The sequence below is a fragment of the Ctenopharyngodon idella genome, chromosome 11, assembly GCF_019924925.1.
Source record: "Ctenopharyngodon idella isolate HZGC_01 chromosome 11, HZGC01, whole genome shotgun sequence".
NCBI lineage: Eukaryota > Metazoa > Chordata > Actinopteri > Cypriniformes > Xenocyprididae > Ctenopharyngodon > Ctenopharyngodon idella.
Genome location: NC_067230.1, coordinates 5732173 through 5751037, shown reverse-complemented (window position 1 = coordinate 5751037; position 18865 = coordinate 5732173). Strand labels below are relative to the sequence as shown.

Sequence of the window (18865 nt, the reverse complement as noted above, 5' to 3'; positions counted from 1 at the left end):
AAAAAATATTATAAATGTTAACTATTGTGTTTAAACAATAAATAAATAAATCAAAACAAAATTTTCACTCTTCTGTTTCACATTCTATATTATATTATATTATATTATATTATATTATAATAAAACGGACATCTCGCCCTGAACATTGTCCCTTTAAGATGAGATGAGAATGAAAGAAGGCGGTGCCGTTTCGCACTCAGGGTGGGAAAGATGGGCGGAGCCAACACGAGGTGACTGACAGCTGGGCCCTGGCACGTCCAAAATCGTGGCGCCTGAGCGCTCCAAAGCAGCCAATGAGATCCAGAGCTCGGCCGTCAATCATTCTCCAAGCACCAATCGAGAAGCAAAATGAGAGACTCTTTATCATTTCTTATGTCTCCAACGTGGGACGAAAGAACGTCTAAAAAGAAAGTAAAGTCCGGGAGGGGGAAAACAAGCGGTGGAAGCAGTCAGAAGTGCGAACTGAAATTGTGAATTATCGGAGTTTTCAGACCGTACAACGAGATCAAGATAAAAGCTTCCCAGTTCCTTGAACCGCGAGCAGGACTGCTGGAGAAGAGAGAGAGTGAACGAACGCGAGCCGCAAAGTTCACAACAGTCGGACGGATTTACTGGAACTGCTACGCTTAAAAAGTGGTTTATTATAATTCATTACAGTGATCCAAAGTCCTGCATTCGCAGTTTGGAAACTTTATATCAAATCCGTGAAGAAGCGAGAGCCTCAAACTTTTTAAAGAGTGCGGTTTTCCCTGAGGAAAAGTTTTTTTTAAAGCGCCGATGATCCCAGATTTTCTTTCAACACGCTCGTATGGACTTAATGGACACCATCTACTATGTTTTTACTTTTCATAATAATGAATCACTTGGGATCAAACCATTTTAAGAACTTTAGAAACACTATTGACGATTTAAACTCCTAAAACTACATTGGATCTCTCTTGCCAAAACAAAGCGTCTGTCTATCTCCGATCCAGACCCACTTTTCAACCTTTTAAGGACAACTGCATTTAGTTTTGGCTTCTGGACAAGTTTCTACTATTGCCTCGTCGTGATTCACCTTTGATTTACTTGCGTGGTGCAGCAGGGGAGATAAAATTTTACTGGGGACCGTTTTCAAGTCCAGGACTGATGCATTGCCCCAAAACAACGCAGTATAATTTGATATTACCGTTGGGTAAACAAACAACTTAATGAAGGCGAATTACTCGAACTGTGAGAAACTCAATAAGCTCGAGCTGTCCGTTTGTGGATGAGAGAGAGAGAGAGAGAGATCAGTCGTTAAGCGCTGAGACAACTGGATACAAAATGGCGGCGTGGCTGGGACAGATGGGATCACTTTCATATCATGTGTTTTATTGGCTTTTGACGCTGGAACTGTTAATCAATTATGGCGCACCGTGTCCTCAAAACTGTACGTGTACGCTTGATACGACCGACTGCAGTCGTTTGGACTTGACTGATGTCCCTCAAGACTTGCCTAAGAGCACTGTGCATCTGTAAGTACACAAACTGTCCGGTCCGAACGAAATAACTAGTTCAAATCACATTCTCTTCAAATTAACACGCTTTAAGTTCTTAAACACCCTTAACTGAAGTTGTGCAGGGAAGAAACTGACTCAAAAGTCAGAGAGTAACAAATGACATGTGTCATGTCCTATATATAATATTACATACGTATTTAAGTACTAACAGAGGTTTTTCCTTTTCATTAAAATCATAACAAGGTATTAGTTGGTTGTGGCCTGCCAGGTTATGACTTGCTAGTTACTGTCATAAGTTTGGAAACTCTGACAGATAGTTTTGGGAGGCCTGCTGATATCATGAGTCAAAGTCATGAAGCAACGAACATATTCAGTTGTGCATTTGCTCTGGGATGTAATTATGGCCCTTGAAGTCATATTTACATATTTTTGGACTAGTGTACTAAGAAACAAACGATAAAGCTTATAATAATTCAATATCTCTCCATGGTTGCGCTCAGAAAGTTTGTTTCTGACATAACAGGCTTAAAATCTACTTAATCTACTTGTTTTTTAGTTGTCTATATCTCTGAAAGGTGTTACCTTCAGTTATACTTTTCACAAACTTTGCAGTTTAGTTATATGACAATAATAATGCAATTTAGTGATTTATCACATTTTATTTGATCTGGTTTATAGATTATAACTTAAAATTTAGTTTTTTTTCCCCTCAAAAGTGCCCTATATTAAGATGGTAGATCAGCGGCAGTAGCTGTTTTATGGTTATCTGACATAGTATAAACTCCCAGATATATTTTAAAGATTATTAAAAAAACAAACAAACAAACAAAACATTATATTTGTTGGAAACATCATGTAGAAAACTTCATTTTAATAATCTTATTTCTTCAGCATTTTTCTACAAACCTGACATCACTTTCAAAGATGTCTTTTTGGGTGCTCGGTTTTAGTCTAAAGTATCTCTACAGCCTAGACGGTCACAAAGGTTTTATCTGTTTGTATGTTCAAGATCACAATCATATCATTTTCAAAGGGAAAGATTTTACTGCCCAGTATTATCTTTAACACCTTTACTGCATGTTTTCAATGCTGCAAAGATACTCGTTTTGTCTGTCAATTTGACAAAGGCAGCTCTCTTACTGTTTTTGTCAGGTTTAAAAGATGGTTATCGCACACAAGTTTCAACACGGAAGCATCAACTGAAGTCACAAGCTATCTGTTTTGCATTGTATATGATCCGATTTGTCAAATTTTAGTCAGGCCTGGTGCTTTAGATACTTTGTTGAAGACAAATACACCCACAGTTAACTTTATGAAGATGAGAAGGCTACAAAGGGTGGTTGGCATAATCGTTCTTTGTCTGATAGGACTGTGAAACATTCATTACACATGATATCAGGCTTTAGATGGGAATGATTGGGCAGGTAGCTCTGTTGATGTTCAGCCTCAAGGACTGTATAACCTACTGCTGAGTAATTTGACTCGGTCTGCTTGAGTGCTTTAGTCCGTGAATATACCATTAAAATGCATAAAGGGTTTTTGGTGGGAAGCAAATGTGACATATTTCTGAGCAAAATTGGCAGTTCAACGAGTAAATTGGTGAAGAGTGGTCTCTATTTGACAGGTGGTTGGAAGGAATAGGTTGAAAAATAAGAGGGTTTGGTGACGACGACGAAATAGGAATGTTTTTCGCAAATGAATTATCATAATAAGACCAGTAACTTGTTTTAGGAAAGTAAAGTCTCAAATTCAGTTTAGATTTCATGAAAAACAAAACTTTTATTTCTACAGGTGATAACCTTTTTTAAATAATCAAAAGCCAAAACAACTGGCTTGTGTTGTTAACCAGTGGCTGCTTTTCTCTCAAAAGCTTAGAGCAACTCTGGTCTGTCATAAATGCTGATTGTTTACTTCATTAATCCCTACAACTATCCCTATTCACATGTCACTATTCATGTTCAGAGCTTTTGTTACGCCTCTCTGGCAATTCACAAGTAGTCAAGGCGCTTGTGACATCCAAACCTGTTGCTTGCATAACCATGTGGCACAAACTCCCAAGTAGCGTCAAACAGCGTTACAGCGTTTCCATGGACAAAAAAGGCACGTTCCAGCATCTTAATCCGCTTTCATGTTGACAGATCCAACAGAAGCTGGATTTTAAAGTTATAGGCAAGAGATATTTTTTGGTTGTCCATCTGCAATATATCAATCAAGAGTAGAAAAAGCTTTGGTTGGAAAACCCCTGTGGACATAGCCTGAGTATAAAATCAAGCTTTAATACCTTCCAGTTGTCCAAATAGTTTCTCCATACTGCCCATTTTTTCTTTCTTTTATTTAATGGTTCCCCCGTGGCTCACAGAGACCTTGATGGCGAGTAGGAAGCAGCGAGGTGTTGGCATCACCAACTCGCGCACGAGCCTTTCAATAAGTTAACTTTGAAATATGGACCTTAAGACTTAATTAAGATAAAGGCTGATGGAGTTACTCAAGGTGAGGGTTAAAGGGATAGTTCACCCAAAATGAATATTCTGTCATCATTTACTGACCCTCATGTTGTTCCAAACTTGTCGTTCTTTCTTTTGCAGAACACGTATTTTGAAGAATGTTGGTAACCAAACTGTTTTGGTGACTATTGACTTCCATTGTCTCTTCTTTTATGTTCCAAAGAAAGTAAAGTCTTATAGGTTTAAAACAACAAGATTAATTTTTGGATGAACTATCTCTTTAATCTGAGAGTGGAGGAGACGGTTGAATTAACTGATGAATGTTATGAGTAATCTTATTGGCTTCACTGTTGCATGACAGAGTCCTCCAAACTCTCGAATTTGAAAAAGTCGTCTGAACTTGTGAATTATTTTTCATTAAAAATGTTTCCTGCATCTGATCCATCTGAAGTATAGAAATGGCAAAAAATTAAGCAATTTTGCACTGACCGTTTAACATTCAAGATAAATGAGATTCATTTCTGATTAAATAGCTTTTTGATTTTGTCTGTTTATTTAGTGTGCTGTGAAGACCGAGGTGATGGAAACACTTTGGCTCGATATAACGTGCCATATGAGTCTTATTCCTCAAAGTAAACTACAACGACCCTTTGGTGGCCCTCTTGATTGTTTTGAAAGCGGAGGGGGTCGTGGTTGGCTTGTATGTGCAACCTGGGTTGCCACATGTGTGAGTGTAGTTTGGTCCCCTCTTTAGGGTTGGTAAACAGCCCGCCAGATTTTTCTCACCACCCCGTTTCTTTTCTTTATGGTCCCTGTCACCTGTTGTGGAGCCACTGCGTAAACCTGTATGTTAAGGGTGCGGTGTGTCTTTGGCCAAGCTACAAGAGTTAGTTCAATGTCACGGTCCATTGCTTTCCATTGACGAAACTTCTAGATCTTGATCTGCGTCTCCGACCCATTGTTTATTCTTTCAACGTGTGGAAACCAGTCAGCAGTATGTCATCAGCAGTTGAACTCGTTTTGATGCTTGTTCATTTCGTTATCTGAGCAGTATGCTTTATTAATCCCGTTGCTGTAGACTTGGGCTGCATTCAAAAACAGCAACTCGCATTCTATATTTTTGACAGCATAACACAAAACATATGTAAAAGCTGAGCTGGTTTGCTCCAGGTGTGTCCAGTAGCCTGGAGCGGAGTTTGCTTGCGTTATCGGATTGTGAGTTAAAGGAGTGCCTTGCCGTGTTTAGCTTGGCCTGCATGGCACAGAGGTTAACGGCACCTTCCGTTAGCACCGCTCATGAGGAGTTTCCATGAATTCAAGGACTTTTTATCCGTTGATTTATGCCTTGGCCTCTTTTATTTAGTCATTTTTGTCTGTTAACGCGCTTAAAACATAAAACTAGCCATTTAATGGTGAACCGACAGAGCGGATATCTTCTGAAACACTGCGTAATTGCAATTCGGACTAGTTTAGATGAAGATGAGTGTTTGTTATGTCTCGGTTAGGGGAATGGCAGCCACACTAGAACCAGAATCGAAATTCCAACGGGATCAAACAAATATTCCAGATTCTCTTTCTGTTGAGACACATTTGAGCACCTCCTTCTCTCCCCTCCTTTGTTTAAGTGTCTACGAAGTGATGGATGACTCATCTGTGAATTCTGTACATCTGGTAAGAGTTTGGAGATCTGGAAAAGACATAAAAAAAAAGACTGAAAGAAAGGGGAGGGGTGAGAGAATTGGAGAGAAACAGGCCTTATAGAGCACCCCCTGCACATTTGGTCTGGAGACTAAAATCACCATTTAACATTCTGTGGAACCGTTACTGACAACTACCCCACTAACCTCTCTTAAGTTTTTTTTGGCATTATACCTTAATGTGCAGGCATATAGGTAGATATGTATACTCTGTCGATCCAAGATTTAGCAATTTTTGTGATCATGAGAATTAATGTAGTGCTTTTGTTTTTCCCCCTGATTTTTTTTTCACCTTTCCTGTGTTTAACTGCCCTGCTGCTATCTTGTAGTAATTATAATCAGTGTTGGGAAAAGTTACTTATTACAATATTGCGTTACTCTCTAAAAAAGTAACTAATTGCATTACTTAGTTACTTTTTATGAAAAAGAATGGGTTACATTACTTTTGCGTTTTATCACCTGGGCTGGGCTTGCTTGTTTGTTTTTTTAATAACAACATAAAAAGTGAAATAAATAACCCTCAGGCTAAAGGAAAAGCATATTTACGCCTGTACAGTAGGGGTGTGCACAAATAGTCGAATATTCGATCTGTAATTAATATTTGAAAAATAAAAATACTATTCGAATTTTACTATGTTGCTTTGCTGGCCGTGAATGCAGTGAATCCGTGATAAATCCTAAGCACTAAAACTCGCAGTTATAACTAAATGCACCGGGTGCAAGTTAATTTTATTTGATCATCACATAATGTTGTTGTCTGCCTCGCGAAGTTTGGAATTACTTTGATGAAAATGTTACAAAATGGAATTACTTTTAATCAAATGAATTAATGAAAACGAGTTATCATAATATCACCACCATATTGAGAAAGCACATGAAATCAAAACACCCGTCGAATGAGGAAAGACAGTTGTACATCACTGCATTCATGACAGGTAAGCGTAGCTGTACCCCAAGTGAGCCGAGAAGATAGCATCGTATTTAGGAACAGAAAAAACAAAGTTAGAAGCTTAGCTTAGCATACCGTTATGTATTATTATTATGAAAAGCTTAAGATATAACGTAAGCTTGTTGTGTATATTGCCTAATCGTAAGCTTGTTCAGAAATGGTTACAAAATCTTGATGAATTTAAAAAAACGTCGTTTTAACGTCATTTAAATAAACGAATATTTGTTTTTTACGAGCCCAGATATTCAAAATGCCCATCCCTACTGTACAGTAGTGGGTGCAGCTCAAACTGCCATTCTGGATTAAAGAATAGGATACAGGAGATGGAAGTTCAACACTCTTATTTCTAAATCTAATCTAATGTAATTTTTGCTTATTTGTATGGTTGAATTAGATCGTTGAAGGTCAGCAGCAAATACATTGGTTAATAAAATGAGATTAAAATACATAAAGATATTTGTGTAATTTAATATAGTTAATTACTACAGGTTTGCGTAAAATTCTGAGATTGCATTTCACTTTTTTTATTCATTTTGAGGAATAATGAATGTTTTTGTGCAAGTGAGATGAGAAAATGCATGTTCACATTTAGTCTAGAACTACAATAACCTTCATGTTTACACAGTGAACACAACACCTCTGTACTTTATTTCTTTTAACATGGGGACAAGCGAGCTGTCAGTCAATAAATGTGAAAAAGTAACTTAGATGTTTTGTTGTAAATTAAAAAAGTAATACGTTACTTTACTAGTTACTTGAAAAAGTAATCTGATTACGTTGCTCAAGTTACTTGTAATGCGTTACCCCCATCACTGATAATATTTCTCTTTCTGTGAGTTTGAATGTTCTCATACATATGCAAGTTTGACCCTGCTGGTCATACAGTTCCACAAAATTAAATTTAATATATGCTATATACTGCACATGATGAATATACTGCTGATGTTGACCACTCTGATGTTTCCGTTGAGCTAGTAGTGCAATTACACAAGCGTTTTCCTTTCTGTTAAGATAATAAACCATATGCAGGTTAAATCTGTAATCTAACAATCACTTGTTCTGTTCACTTTGAAGTTTTCTGGAATGAGCTGGTCTGTAACTACGCAGGACATATTTACACTCCCTGTCTAAACTCAGGGTTTTCATTAAACGATAGAAAATTATCAATTGAAACAAATGTGTATATAATCAAATGCGAGCCCTCCATCTGTAGATCTGGTTCTGGCTCAGCCTAGGGCAAGAGGAGAGTTTTCTTACTGGCTCCTGGGCCCAATTTCTGTCACGTATTTAAAATGTGTCTGGTTTGTCTTGGATTCGAGCTTCATGTTACTTCGTTTTCTTTTGTTTGTTGCCTTTTTTCTCATATTTAATTTCTCTCTCCCACCTTGTAGCGTTCACTTCCTGATGATCTTTATCTTATGATCTTCACTCTAGATTTGATACTCTCGCTCCCTTTTCTCTGCTTTGTTTGGACTGTCGGCAAAAGCTCCTGGCTTCACTATCAGTGGTGTTGCTCGGCTGTAAATGGTCTTTATGGCAGGAAAAAGAGAGAGAGGAGCACAAGCTGTGCGGCTTTAGAGAAGCAAGTGTCTGTCCGTCTGGTCTCTCGTGCTCTCCTTCGTTCAGTGCTGTGACAGAAGAGTTATTCTTTGACTAGTTTATGGCCCTCTAAAACAGGGTGCATTAAAGACGCTTCTGTCTTCCAGCTGCATCATAAAGCTTCATCACTGACATCATTTCACACTTCCAAAGACCGAAGTTCACACTCTGCTTATCAGTGATAAAGATAGACAGATAGATAAAAGTCGTCTCTATGGTGTTCTACTCATGATATGACCTTTTGAGGGGAAAAAACTGATATAACAGTTGTTTTTATTGTTTATATAACTATAACATTGATATTATTTTCTATATCTGAACCAGCATATCAGAGCTCGGCTTGGTTTCAACATTTAAACAGGTTCTTGATCAAATAATGTCATTAAGTGACCAAAATAAAACATAATAATTGATAATATTCTGCCATAAATCAAAAGCTGCACAATTCAGTATGTTATTGGCTATTTGTTTGTATTAGTTGCTTTTTTTTTTTTTTTTTTTTTGGTCATTTCCTAAATGACTTTGACCTTTGTTAGGTGTGAATGTTCTCTTAGCCTGGTTTCCTGGCATAGGAAGCCGTTGGCCGTTTGCCTTCAGGTTTAATGGAAAAGAGAAAAAAATAGACATCAATGCCTGTTAGTTGAAGTTGAATTTACTAGCCTGTACTAGTGCGGTTAGGTTGGAAGTCATTATTGTCTGCATGACTATAAAATGATTGAATAGCATGTAAAAGTGTGTAAGCTCTCTGTTCTGAATCTGAAGTGGGTACAGGTTTCTGAGCTGATCTGAGAGCAGTTAAAGGAAGATTTGGTGATTCTTGAAGAGAGCATTGCTAATTTATAGAGGATAGATGGCATAAAAGCAGATGAGCATGCGCTCACCTTCAACTTCACTAACTAGTTTCTTAGTGATCCAAAAGAGTGTTTCTGGTTTTCACTTAAAGGTCTAGTTGGCCAGCAAGACTCTCTGAGGAAGAGGAGATTTTGTTTCGTTCAGAGTTAAGAGCAATGGGTTTGTTCATAGTTTGAATCATAATAGGCATTAAAGCAAATAGGTTAAGACTAGAAAGTTAATAAATATATTTACACATAGTCGTTTTAATTAGTTGATTTACATGTGCTACTTTGTTCATTCATTCATTTCTTGAGTTTTCTGGCCTTTCTGACTAGTCTGATAATATACGGGTAATCACAAATACACAATAGTTATGTTAGATAGAAATATAATGATAGAAAAATATGAAAATATATTTTTATATAATATAAAGTTATAGCTGTATTCATATAGCTTTATCATCATTGTTGATTTTATGTCAAACCTCAATAACTTGATGTTTTGTCCATCTTAAAATATTTGTTATTCGAACAAAAAGTTGGAGTGAGATATCGAAGGACTCATTCTTTTTTTACTTTCTTGGTTTTCACAAAAATATTAACCAGCCACAACTGTTTTCACATTTATAATAATAAGAAATGTTTCTTGAGCTCCAAATAAGCATATCAGAATGATTTATGAAGGATCATGTGATACTGAAGACTGAAGATACTGAAGTAATGGCTGTTGAAAATTCAACTTTGCCATCACAGGAATAAATTACAATTACAATTTGTATTGTATTTTTCATTAAATAAATGTAGCCTTGGTGAGCATAATAGGCTTCTTTCAAAAACATTAAAACATTTTTTTTTTTTTTTTTCCCCCACACAACAAATTTTCATGTAGATAACATGGCCTGAAAGCCACAAACTCACATTTTGGACTTCAGAAGCCACAAAAGACTTGATTTTTAAAGACTTTACATTTAAATCAGCCCTCACTGGAAAACTGGAGTGTTAGTTAAGCCTGCTGTACGGTTACAACGGCCATGTGATTTATGCCCCAAAGGGCAGCCTGAAGGTGTGAAAGTTAGTGTTATCTGATAAGATAAAGAGGCTTAAACAAAGTGGAGTGACTGAGAATTAAACACTGTGATTATATAATCACTCTCATTTCCTTTTTGGCGGGTTAGGAATAGGTCAGTTCTCCAAACATTAGGTCCCCATGAAGACTGAGGTGATCTAGTCTAATGGGCATTAAAACATTTAAATGACTCTAATACTTCCCATCTCTTTATTAGCTCCACCCACTAATGATTGACAGAGCTGTTAACACATCATATCTTAGCTCAGATAATTGTGAAGTTGTTTAACCTTGTATTTGGTCTCCTTTTCAGCCCTTACGATTCTGTAGTGGAAACTAATATGAACATCAGTCAGTAATCGGCGCGTGAAAGACGAGATTGTCTGTTTCATTACGCTCACTTTCAGCAATTTGCAGTTTGGAAACGGCTAAAGCAGATTAGCAACTGCCGTTCCAAACGCGTACATGATTTTTCTCGTGCCCCCTGGCGAGGCTCTTTTAAGAAAGCCTGTAATTTTTCACTTTGCTTCGGTATAATTAGGTAATTGCCTCATGGTACAGGACTGCAATTTTGCTGTGTTCACCCCTGTCAGACGATTACCTTCAGGGCAGCTCACCCTGTGTTATTATCTCCACACAAACACACACATGAGCCGAACCACAGAAGCATTGTGACAGTTTTTCCTGTTCAGACCAAATGAATTACTAGAGTAAATTGCTTTTGCTAACTTTACTGCTTGAATAGGGACAGATTGAGCTACTTAAAAAGATAATTATGTCTGCAATGCGTCATTAAAATATTTTTCCTATTTGTTTATTCCTTTTTTGGTACACAATGCTAAATTGAGAAGGTGTACAACCATACTAAATGTTAATTATATTCCATGTCTGTTCTATCTCAAGTTTGCATACGCACAGCTTCATGGTCTGTGTTTGACAGTGTGAGAAACAGACACATTAGGTGTAATTCCGCTTCTTTACAACGAGCTAGCTTCACAAAACCTCGCTCACAATCGACTCACATGGAAAAACAATCATCCAATTGTTTCTTTACAAGCACAGATGAGCTGCCGATTAAAACGGCTAACTCTACTAAATGGAACTAGATGGGTGCGTCATTGAATCTGTTAGTCAGGGAGTTGAAGATAATCCGAAAGTCAATAGTTTGTGTTTGCGGGAACAAACAGCTTTCTAAACGGATTTTACAGGTAGATACTTCTTATTACACTTTTCATTGGTCTGAACTTCCAAAAGCCCAGTCACTAATTGTTGCCCCATTAGACTTCCAGTTTAAGTGCATAATTGTCAGTTGTTTAACTTGAATTCAACCTGGAAAATTCCTTTACAAAAATATAGTGCAATATTTAACCGGCAATATTGGCTTACAAAATATATGATACATTTAAGCTAGCTTATTCCTTTAAAATATAAGTATTTGAAATAGAATATTCGTGTAAAATATATATGGAGAAGTATTTAGTATTTAACAGTTTTTGGGGTCAGTAAGATTTTATAAAAAAAAAAAAGAAAAGAAAAGAAATTAATACTTTTATTCAGCAAAGAAGGAAATAAATTGATCGAAAGTTACAGTAAAGACATTTTTAATGTTACAAAAGATTTCTATTTGAAATGCATGCTGTTCTTTTGATGAATCCTGAAATGAATGATCACAGTTTTTACAAAAATATTTATCAGCACAACTGTTTTCAACATTGATAAAATTAAATGTTTCTTGAGCACCAAATCAGCATATTAGAATGATTTCTGAAGAATCATGTGACACTGAAGACTGGAGTAATGATGCTGAAAATTCAGCTTTGCCATCACAGGATTAAAAAAAAAAAAAAAAAAAATCATTGTAATAAAATTTCACAAAATAATACTGTTTTTGCTGTATTTTTGATCAAATAAATGCAGCCTTGGTTAGCATAAGAGACTTCTTTCAAAAACATTAAACATTATTTTTGTGATCCATACATGTTGAGCCTTGGTGTTTATTTGGGAAATTCCACTTCGAATCCAGCTCACCTGCATCATTTCTTAATGCCATTCCTGCTTTCTTTGCTCATAATTTGTGGTTCTCTCTCTTTCTCTAAAAATGAATAAAAAAGGAAAAAAAGTACTTTCAAAATTTCAATACTCTTCTAAAATTAAATATCAATTCAGTTAAAGAGCCCCTTTTTAAACCAATTACTCCAACTATAAACAATGCAGAATGGTGCAGCCCATCCGAAAGGAAATTCTGAGCTTGCAGTAGCTGAGGAGCGAAGGAAGAAACCACAGAGCTGACAGGAGCTTTATAGATCACAGCGCCATCAATCTCTGACATTTCAGCAGGGAGAGCAGGAGGTCAGTGCTCTGCCAAGCCCAATCCGAAGCCCTTGGATGAGTGCTCGCCTGAACCGCGCTGAAATGAAGATGACGTCCCGCTAAAGGAGGCTGTTGATGTTTCTGATTTATGGGCCATAAGTGTCGATATGACACGTTTCAGTGATGAACCGAACTGATAGACTGTTCGGTGTGTTGTTGAAAGCTGCTGCTGGCAAAGTAGATATAGTGAGGCGAGAGATTTAGGGCGCTTGAATGAGTTTGCTCGTGAGATAAATGCGATCATTTTCACGTCACCGCTTTTTACTGAAGGAGTAGAGTCTGTCGACCGTTATGAGTGCCTGACTAAAGTGTTTTAATAAATTTCTCTCTCTCTTCCCCTCCCTCTCTTTGTTCACTCAGAAATCTGAGCCACAACAAGCTGACAGCAGTCGATATGGACATCCTCTCCAATCTGCCCAACCTGAGAGAAGTGTGAGTAGAACAGTCCCATGTCCCCATCATGTCTAAACCTCCTGTAGATCTGCCCAATGTCAGCTGTAAATCTGTCCCTGTTTAATGAAATCAATTAGCATGCTAGCATCTTTTCCAGGGCTGCAACAGAATGTTCTAGGGTGTTGTTGTCCTTCACAAACTTTATGGCCAACGTTTGTTTTCAGGACAATGATGTCTTTTTAAATTGATCTTAATTCGTTTTCATTCAATTCACATCTTTAAGCATATAATTTAAAGACAGCTCTTTGTTTCTGAGTAGAAGAGCTGAGTAATTTTACGTGTAACATATAAACCACTTCTGATCCTGGCTAGAAAACATTCCCACAGCTAAAACCCCACTGAGAGAGGCAATTGAATGAAGTACATTAAATGGTGTAATAATGTTAATTACAGCCATTAGCCACAATCGGTCATAAATCATTTTAAAGTGTGCTGTCAGTGCTATTGGATATTTAAGTACTTTTGCTGGTGGCTATTGTCCTGAAAGTGGCGGAGATTGGGAATAAAGAGGTTTGCTATTATAAGCGCCTTCCATCATCACCCGACACCAGCCACTAACCTGCGCTGTAAATATTTAATACATCGAGGGACTGTGTCTGGCCCTCAGCCAGACGGGCCTACTTTCTCTCTTGATGTGTGGATGGTCACTGTCAGTAAGATCTTTAATAAATAATAAAAAAAAAATATATATAAAAATAATATAATATTTATTTATTTATTTATTTATTTATTTTATTATTTTATTTTACTATTTTATTTTATTATTAAAACATTTTCAAAAATATATATTAAATATATTATTTCTATATGAGATTTTGTATATTTCTTGAATCCTGTTCCCATGGTAAAAGCATATATTATATAATATTATATATCAAATTTATTTTATTTATGAATATATTTATCACAAAATACATATTCAAAAATATACACTACATACAATATTTCAAATGTGACATCTATGAGGTATATTATAAGAAATGTTATTACAAATGTTATAAATATATTGGTAACACTTAATTTTAGGGTCTTTTAACTAGTTGCTTATTAGCTTGCATATTTCTAGAATAATGGCTATTTATTTTTAAGCACATATTAATGCCTTATTCTGCATGACCTTACTCTACATTCTCAATCCTACCCAATATCTAAACTTAAAGGATTAGTCCACTTTCAAATAAAAATTTCCTGATAATTTACTCACCCCCATGTCATCTAAGATGTCCATGTCCTTCTTTCTTCAGTCAAAAAGAAATTAACGTTTTTGATGAAAACGGTTGAAGGTCAAAATTACAGTTTTAGTGCAGCTTCAAAGGGCTTTAAACGATACCAGACGAGGAATAAGGGTCTTATCTAGCGAAACGATCGGTCATTTTCTAAAAAAAAATAAAAAAAAATTATATACGTTTTAACCATAGACGCTCGTCTTGAACTAGCTCTCTTCTTCTTCTCTATTAGAATTCCGGCAGTGTAGATGCTGCTAAGTGTATTACTGCCCTCCACAGGTCAAAGTTTGAACTAAATTGTCATATACAGTATGCTAGTGCAAGTATATAACAATTGACCTTCAACCGTTTGGGGCCAATTGAAGTCCACTATAAGGAGAATAATCCTGGAATGTTTTCATCAAAAACCTTAATTTCTTTTCGACTGAAGAAAGAAGCACATGGACATCTTGGATGACATGGGGGTTAGTAAATTATCAGGAAATTTTTATTTGAAAGTGGACTAATCCTTTAAGAACTACCTTACTAACTATTAATAAGCAGTAAATTGGGAGTTTACTGTGGGAAAAGTTGTAGTTAATAGTGAATAATATGTGTTCCCCATACTTAAGTGTTACCAATAAATTATATTAAGCTATGTTTAACCTGGATTTTGTCCTGTTTTTTTGATTGACAGGAGGTTTGACCACAATGAGCTGACATCCATCCCCTCATTTGGAGACGCAGCAACAACAGTCGTTACATTGTTCTTGTGAGTAAACATCACTGTGTGCTGTGATGATGCCTACTGCTGAGTTGGCACTTTCTATACATGAGACAAATTATTGTTTGCACGGTGTGAGCAGTCGTATTTTCTATTAGGGATTTTTCAATTTTAGTGAAAACATGTTTCAAGTAATTCCTTTCCATTTGTTACTTGTTTAATATTTTTGTAGTTATTAAATCGGATTGTGTGAGCCTAAAAATTCCCATCTCTGGACGGTGTTTAGTGTTGCTGGCTGTGGTAGTGAAACTCAGAATGGTGGAACTGCCTTTACTAGCATTACCCTGGAGAATTACTACCTTATTTGGGGTGATCATGTGAATCTGTGTTTGTTTCTTGGCGGTTAAGCCCATTCCTTCCTCAGCATCCAGGTACACATTTATGGTTTGTGAATATGAGTTTTCACAGTTTTATAGTAACATTGACAGATTTGCACAAGATGAAAATGTTAGTGAAGAGTATCAGTTTTACACTTAAACTAATATCAAAGGTGAAGTGCGTTATTTTAAAGTGTCACCAAACAGAACTGCAAAATGATTGAAGAATTTAAAAAAACAACAATGCTGTTTTCAAGCAGTGAATTCTTTACATCAAAGTATCAAAATACGCTTTACACGCTTTAAATAATGCTTAGTTATAGACTTAATTCTGTATATCCCTGTTTCAGAGAACCAGTTTGCCTATATCTCCTTCACACAGACTGATATCCCAGCAGTAATCTGTCTTCTGCACAGATCATGTTCCCATCTGTAATATATCTCTCCACTACCAAATGTGTCATTCATTTGAGCGGTAAAGCGATCGGTGTCTTTATAGCGGGCAGTTGTGCTGTCATGGTGTGACCTCATTGATTTACAGTTAATCACCATCTCCCAGAAATGATGAAAAAACTGACGACTGCTCAGTTCACTTCACAGGATTCGAACATTTGATATTACACTGCCAAGCTGTGCTTGGAGGATATCGGGAAAGGTTGGAATGGGGGGTGATGATCAGGGAATGTAGGTCCAAATGGAAGGGTGCTTCTTTATTTGGCCTTGGTTCGAGGCCTGTTGCTATGGAGGGCCGCTGCATATCGGGAAGGGCTCGTCTTTTTTGAGCCGCACAGCTGAATGCAGTAGAACGCGCAGCTGTAGCTGTCAATCAAATGGTTTACTGTAAAAAATTGGGGGAGGGGTCGGTCGGAAAGGGGGCGAGATCGGATGGTTACTGATACAGACGGATGAAGGGGTAGGAACAGAAAGAGCGAGAGTTCTCGATTTCCACCTGTGAGGAACACCTGACCCTGCTCCTGCTCGTGGCTCTTGTTCGGAACGCCGCAGAATTCCTTCCCTCTGAGTTCACCAGCTGGAATGCTGTCGGACAGCAGCCCCCTGTGATACGGCCACAGAGCCAGCACTAAAATACTGCTTCGTCTGTCACCAACACCAGACTCCTCAATGCCCCGTTTCATCTGAACTGAGTACACCATTTAAACAGTAGCTCTCTCTTTCCCTCTCTCTCTAGTAAAGTGTTTAAACAGCAGAGTCTGCATTCTACTGATTTTAATCTTTTCCTTTGACTGCTGACAGTCGTATTCAAACAGTTTGATGTGGGACATCCGGTCTCACGTTTTACTGCCACAGCAATGCAAGCCATATAGTACAAATGCACACTGAAATATAGTGCTGTTTTAGTTTGTTGTGATTGTCAGCTGTTGGGGAGTGTTTGACAGATGTTACTCTTGCTAGTTGTGTGAGGTGTATGGTAGGGCTGAGGGTAGGGGGTATCTGGAGCCCACATTTATTTACGTTAAAACGTTTGATTGACAAATTTATCTTTATGTCTAAATATTTTTCATCTTTTGATGATTTTTCAGTATGGAATATTGAAAGAAACCAATATATCATTAAAATAGCCATTGTTACTTATTAGACTCGATGTTTAAGACGAAGTAAAAAAAGTCTTTTTAGAAAATTTAATAGCCAAATAAAATCACTGATATATAAACGATGTTGGTTTTGTAGGCAAAAGTAATATTCTTAAATAATAAATTGCCAAAAAAGTAATAAAGTTCCATGTATCACAGAGTCTTAATGTGTGACAGTGCTTAAATTCTGTTGGTTTGGCTAGACGATTGAAAATAACATTGAACTTAAACGCGATTGTCGCTTAAACGCGAGTCTTAGTGTGATTATGAAATCACACAGGCTGCGATTATTTTTTTTTTTTATTTATTTATTTTTTTTATGCGCAGCTTGTCAATGAAGTATGGCTCCAAATGCTAATCTATCTGAAAGCACTGCGAGATTGAGACGCTTATAATGTACATTTGAAAAAGTAATACACGTCAAACATCTTTCCAGACATTAGAAGCATTTATTAACATCTTGTCCAACAAAAGACAACATTTAATAACATGTTTTTACTCCAAACTCACTTCATAACGACAGTTGAGCATCCTTCTGTGAGATGATGTGGCTTCTTACACAGAATAATCAATCAAAGTGTTTCAATCTTCCGTTTATTCAGCTACAGCGATATGACGCATGTTATCTTCTGTGGCAGGGCATATTTACAGTTTCTGTGCAAGAGCGCCCTCTGGCTTTCAGATGGAGAAGCATTTACTACTGATCACAGAGCAGTACAGCTCTGACAAGCTGCGCATAAAATAATCGCAGCCTTTGCCAAATCGAGTGCGGTTTAATCGCGATAAATCGTGCAACTCTACTGTATTATTGCTGCTTTATGTCATTGCGAACAAAATCAGGCCAAAATGAAGTTCATTTTGGGAGTTCGAAACGGCTGACTCATTTCGTCTGTTGAGTCCGTCAGGGTAAGGTCTCCGTGGGTGAAAACATAAACACACTGGATAGCCGCTTTATAGTTGAAAATGAAGTTGTGCTTCTGATGAAACAAGGCACTGACACTGTTTTTCATGTTTGATAACGTAAAGCTGCTTGCTTTCAAATAATCTATTGAATAAAATGCCATATAAATAAACTTGACGTGACTAGGAGTGCTAATTTGCAGAGCTCATGCTAACATAACCTTGTTCTTATGATCAGATGCTTTTCTTATGCTTTCTATAAAAAAAATGCTAGCTTTTTCTTTTCTTTTTTTTTTTGTGTTTATTTTGTTACTGAGAGGAAAGCACGCAACACATATTTACATATTCATCTAAACTTCGCTCTCAGCAGTGTGGGCGGCGGCAGATGTATTTCGAACATCGTTTTACCCATAAACGAAAAACAAAAAAAGAACTTCACCGTGAGCATATCGGGGCCTTAAGGGTATGGAATTATACTCTTTGAATAAAAAAAATGTATATATATTAAAGAGAGTTTACCTTTAATTTAAAATTCTGCCATTATTTACTCACCTTCATGTTGTTCCAAGCTGGTATGACTTTCTATTGTGGTACATAATTGGGTGATGGGTGATATGATGGGTGATTTGGATGAATTATCCTTTTAAAAAGAACACAAAATAAATAAATAAACTAGTTGGTTGTTTGACTAACTAGTCTACTCATCCATTCCAATCCATCTCTACCTGAAACAATCTTTGAAGGCTCAGAATACCCTTCAAAAAACCTTCCCAAACCTCTCCTTATTTTTGGAGTTCATCAAGCAGATAAGCCAATCAATGCTGCCTAAAGCAGCAAACCTGCTAATCCTTTGTGCGGTGCTGCTTTGGTTGGATTAACTGGCTAAGACATTCAGCTCCCACACTCTCTCTCTCTTCACAACAACTGATTCAGACACTGATCCAGACGTTGGTCTGGAACCCAGCTACAGCATTTCAGTTTAACCCAAACAAGTGTAAAAAAAAAACAAAAAAAAAAACAACTAAACCACAAGCAAAGTCTTTGTAAACTATTTGTAAAATATCGTTTTGGCTTAGGTCTGTTTTAGGATCTGCTGTAACCCAGATGTGGTAAGTCTGATCCTAGATCCGAGCAGATCCCAGCAGTACCACATTAAAACGTTCTGTGGAATCAGG

General features: G+C 36.9%; 1 protein-coding gene across 1 annotated transcript in view; it reads left to right on the top strand.

Annotated features, from left to right (window-relative positions):
* Positions 1-344: 344 nt before the first annotated feature.
* The window catches only part of lrig1 (leucine-rich repeats and immunoglobulin-like domains 1), a 42841-nt gene continuing 24320 nt past the window's right edge, over positions 345-18865 (top strand). Inside the window, exons 1-3 of the mRNA XM_051912104.1 lie at positions 345-1496; positions 12800-12871; positions 14795-14869. Coding sequence (XP_051768064.1) covers positions 1306-1496; positions 12800-12871; positions 14795-14869 — 338 coding nt within the window. The 5' untranslated portion in view covers positions 345-1305. The remainder of the gene's footprint in view (positions 1497-12799; positions 12872-14794; positions 14870-18865) is intronic.